General features: G+C 40.3%; 1 protein-coding gene across 1 annotated transcript; it reads left to right on the top strand.

The window, feature by feature from the left end:
• Nucleotides 1–1,237: 1,237 nt before the first annotated feature.
• LOC115691347 (uncharacterized) lies at nt 1,238–3,857 on the top strand. The gene is made up of 4 exons (XM_030617942.2): nt 1,238–2,349; nt 2,929–3,136; nt 3,258–3,387; nt 3,476–3,857. Exons 1-4 carry the CDS (start codon nt 1,454–1,456, stop codon nt 3,724–3,726), a joined length of 1,485 nt encoding a protein of 494 aa, XP_030473802.1. The 5' UTR covers nt 1,238–1,453; the 3' UTR covers nt 3,727–3,857.
• The last annotated feature ends 752 nt before the right edge of the window (nt 3,858–4,609 follow it).

Below are 4,609 nucleotides of genomic sequence, written 5' to 3'. Positions count from 1 at the left end.
ACTGGACCGGACCACACATAAAATATAGGCAGTATAACGATACAAGCCAACACTAACGAGGACATCAATTCTTTAAAAGTGGAGGGAATTTGTAACAATTCATAGTCCCGCATCAATAAGAGAGGCCAAACATTGTATAGTTACTCATAGTATTGCTTTTAGAGACTTAGTTCACATTGAACGGACCGAGTGGTTATATATCTCAATATGTATATTCAAATATATCTATCAACTCATGGATAAATTGATACACATTCGTGAAATTAAATATGCAGACAAAGCCACATAAAACATAAATCGCTTGCCTGCTAGAGTATTCCTTCCAAAAGCATTGTAATATATATGTAAATGACTCTAATTAGCTTATATTTCAGAAATCAAAGGTCTCCTTGAGTGATGGCCATAATTTAACTCTTTGTGATATCACTCGGGATATTCTAGGCCATAGTTACGAATAGATAGAATCAACATCAACACAAGTTGTCGGTCCTACTTTTGGAACATCTGAGCACTCCGGCAGATAACCACGACATTTTGCCATCACTATAGATCAACAAACATAACTAGCTTTTGTTTCTTAAATATTTTCCGAAGGACGCTAAAGTCAACTTATGGCCACACAGTCGCATGCTTTCTTCACATTTTGGCGACTTAATTTGGGTTCAACCTACGCATTCAATACCAATAAAAGATCCCTAAAAGATGACATGACTGCTTAACACACCACACATCACCGTCCAAGACAAGCAATCCTACACATAAGTCAACCTTTCCCGGACCTTTCCTGGACCTTAATCATTGTTGGCTCGACCTTTCTGTTATTTATGTATTCATTTACTTGTTATTTCCTCATAAGTTGTGTTTTCGTTAGAAGGATCATAAACTGAGGGACAAACCTACTCTTATTTGCTAATACATTCGCCCAAGTCATCATATAATTCTTTTGAGTTCTTGAAGATCTCTAACCATGAAAACTGATTTCCCAACTGTATAACTTTTGAGGAGGGTTTCAAAGATCATTCCAATTCTAAGTTTAGTTATGACCCTATTTTCTAATTTTCATCCTTAATTATGTAAATTTATTATTTTTTAGGCCAACAATTGACATATGATTGGTAGGAGTTGGTACTTTGGAAAAGGAGCTCAACAGTTTTTGCGCTTATAGTCAAACTCAACCCTCCACCATTGTCTTTGGAGCAGTTGGTGTTTGTTTTCTCTCTCTCTCTCTCTCTCTCTCTCTCTCTCTCTCTCTCTCAACATTGTTGTTCATAAAACAACATTTTTCAACCTTTATCCAATGACCTCATCTGTTTCCAACTAACTCTCTTATTTATCATCTTTCTCATGACCCTCAATCTTGCCACAAACAAAGATTTTTACTTGCTCTAATCTTGTGAAGAAAGGTGCCCATGAAGAGCTAAAAGCATCTTTTTTTCTTTTGACACTTTGATACATGGCCCATGAAGAATTGTGCAGTGACCATTCAGCTCACATACTGAGTGTGCTACGACGAAAAATCCGGCTTCTCTGCTCGAGAATACGGCAGCTGAGTAGGAAGCGGCCGCGGCTAAAGATCGTTGTCAAGAGATTGAGAAGGTTTGGCTTGAGAGTCCGTTCCGGTGAATTGCTAGGCGCCAAGAACAGTTCGAACAACGGCCAATTCAGTTTCTCTTTCCCAGAGAGGCCGATCCGAGTCGCAACATTCAACGTGGCGATGTTCTCTCTCGCGCCCGCCGTCCCAAATCGCGATGGATCCTCCGTGTTCGATCAAGAAGAAGAGGAGGAAGATTACTTTGTGTTCGGTAATAATCAGAAGAAGCCAGGAGGACTTAATTCTCAGCCGAGGAGCATATTGAAGCAATCTCCTCTGCACCCATCGGTGAACGGTAGGCCTGCCAGGTCGAACCTAAAGGTCTCAATAAATCTGCCCGAGAACGAGATCTCCATAGCCAATAGCAAGCTGCTTGGCTTCTTGAATGAAGCCAATAGCTCGCCGATTATGATCACCAACAGCACGAACACTCGAAGCAAAGTCCCAGTAAGATCACCGATATGTTTCCCTTACAGCTTGGGCCTGGGGAATTCCAGGAGCGATCAGGAAGAGAATCTGAGGAGTGGCAAGAGCATATTGGAAGTTCTCAAGGAGGTGAATGCTGACATTTTGGCATTGCAAGATGTGAAGGCTCAGGAAGAGAAGGGAATGAGGCCGCTTTCTGACCTGGCGAGTGCTCTAGGGATGGACTACGTGTTTGCCGAGAGCTGGGCTCCCGAGTACGGTAATGCAGTCCTGTCAAGGTGGCCGATCAAGCGGTGGCGGGTTCAGAAGATTGCCGATGACGACGATTTCAGGTGCTTGTTCAGTCATCTCACTAATATCCTCCCTGAAATCATTGCATTGGTCAAGAAAAAGCATAGTCTAGTGCTCTGCAATGCTTGTCGTGTAGGCATTTTTAACTGAGTGCTTCGGGGGTCAATTAGCAGCTATCTTATCTGGAAAATCAAGTCAGTCATTCGTTATATCAGCGAGTGTATTTTTGGCTACTACATTAACATCTTAATAGGGTATTGTGTTCTGTTTTTAGCATGATTAGAAGCTTAAACAGTAGCCACATCTCAGGGATGAAAGTGAAACTTCATTTCGATTTTACTGCACTCCCTTTGTGACCCCCCAGTTGGTGCCTTTCAACAAAACAATTTTGTCGAGAATTTAGAAAGAGTAAAAGGGAAGGTAATCAAATGCTTATGTCATGCCGAGTCTGGAGTCCAAATTCGGTGGTTTTAACCATGTCTGTTTCAGTAAAGTCATGTCGTCTTTCTAATTACTTTAAAATCACCGTCCTATCGAGGTGAGCTAATCCTAAATTCCCAACACTAATCAACATGAGCACAATGTCACTGGAAATGATTGGGGTTGTGGGTGATGACCAGGAATGTGTTGAAGGCCACCATAGATGTGCCATGGGCAGGAGAGCTCAGCTTCAACTGCACACAGCTGGACCACCTGGATGAGTTCTGGAGGATGAGGCAAATTAGGGCAATTGTTCAATCACATGACCCTCCTCACATCCTTGCAGGTGGCCTCAACTCACTGGATGAGTCAGATTACTCCATTTCTAGATGGATGGACATTGTCAAGGTAATTCAAGAAAAAGAAACTTAATTTTTTTTCTGGAAAAACCCATGATCAAAAAAGTTACTATTTCTTTTTTTCTTTTTTTTTTTGTACTTTTGAAACTTTTTGTTACTTTTTTTTGTAGTATTACGAGGACATAGGGAAGCCCACACCAAAGGTTGAAGTAACCAAGTTCTTGAAGGGGAAAGATTACACTGATGCAAAGAACTCTGCCGGGGATTGTGAGCCTGTGGTCATTATTGCAAAAGGCCAAAGTATGTGTTCCTTGTCCTAGCTCACATGTCCCCATAAAAAGAAAAAGAACACTCCAATGAGTCTAATTTCTTCTTTTGGCTCTTGCAGATGTGCAGGGCACGTGCAAGTATGGCACGCGTGTGGACTACATCTGGGCATCTCCAGAGGCACCGTTCAAGTTTGTGCCCAATTCATACTCAGTGATCTCATCTAAGGGCACTTCAGACCACCACATAGTCAAGGTTGACGTAGTTAAAGCAGGTTGTAAGTCTAGGAAAGACCCTCTCAGACAACAGAAGAAGGCTTTGAAGGTGAGATGCCCTTGTAATTGTAGAAGCGTATGGCAAGTCAAAGCCTAATTATAGGGTGATTTGTATTTTTGTTTTTTTTTTCTTATGCTCTATGGTCTCTCCTTCATGTTGGAGGAAGAGTTATATGTCCCTTATTATGAGGGTCTGAAGTGTTCTAACTACTCAAAGTACCCGGTTAAGTGTCCCGATGGCCCCCCCTTCATTAGTACTGGATAACTATATAGAGATAGAGAAAGCTCTTAAGGTGGTTCCGAGGAAAATGAATTCATTGTACTTATGATCACCGATCGAGCAACTTAAGATGCGTCTTGATATTGAATCTTAGGGTGCATTTTGTTTCACCCAAACACTCAAGATTTACACAACATTTTCCGAAAAATAATCGCTTAGATCGCTTACAAAAATGAATGAATGTAAAATATTTTTATCACCCACAAAAATAGTTAGGCATAAAATATTGTTAATAATGAAAACATTTTCCGTTGACTAATTTTTTTAAACGATGTAACTAATCATTTTTCGGAAAATATTTTTCAAATCGTAAGTATTCCGTGAAACAAACACACTCTTGATCAACTCAATATCCCTCAAGGTTAACAGACGAAATTTGTTGACCCCTGACAATTTTTATCGGATTGAAGAAATGGACTAAATTTGGGAAGCTTTGGACAAATTTCTGATGGGTTTATGGGTTCAAAACCATTTGTGGCATGAACATGTGTTTACAATAAGCTCAGGACACACTCTCTAGTCATAAGCAAAAAAAAAACAGTAGAAAAATGATTCAATTAATTAAATCCAATCAGCCAAGTAAGCTTCAATCCAAAATTTGGACAACCGGGAAGATGTGACTTCGATTTTATTCCAAATGCGACTTTGAGAACACTAGGAAATCAATGTGAAAGAGTTCATGTACAGATTCGCATAGAAA

Source organism: Syzygium oleosum, unplaced genomic scaffold, assembly GCF_021117445.2.
Source record: "Syzygium oleosum isolate NSW1041296 unplaced genomic scaffold, Sole_v2.1 Sole_v2.38, whole genome shotgun sequence".
Classification (NCBI taxonomy): Eukaryota; Viridiplantae; Streptophyta; class Magnoliopsida; order Myrtales; family Myrtaceae; genus Syzygium; species Syzygium oleosum.
The sequence above is the reverse complement of the archived record's forward strand: the minus strand, read 5'-3'. Positions and strand labels throughout refer to the sequence as shown.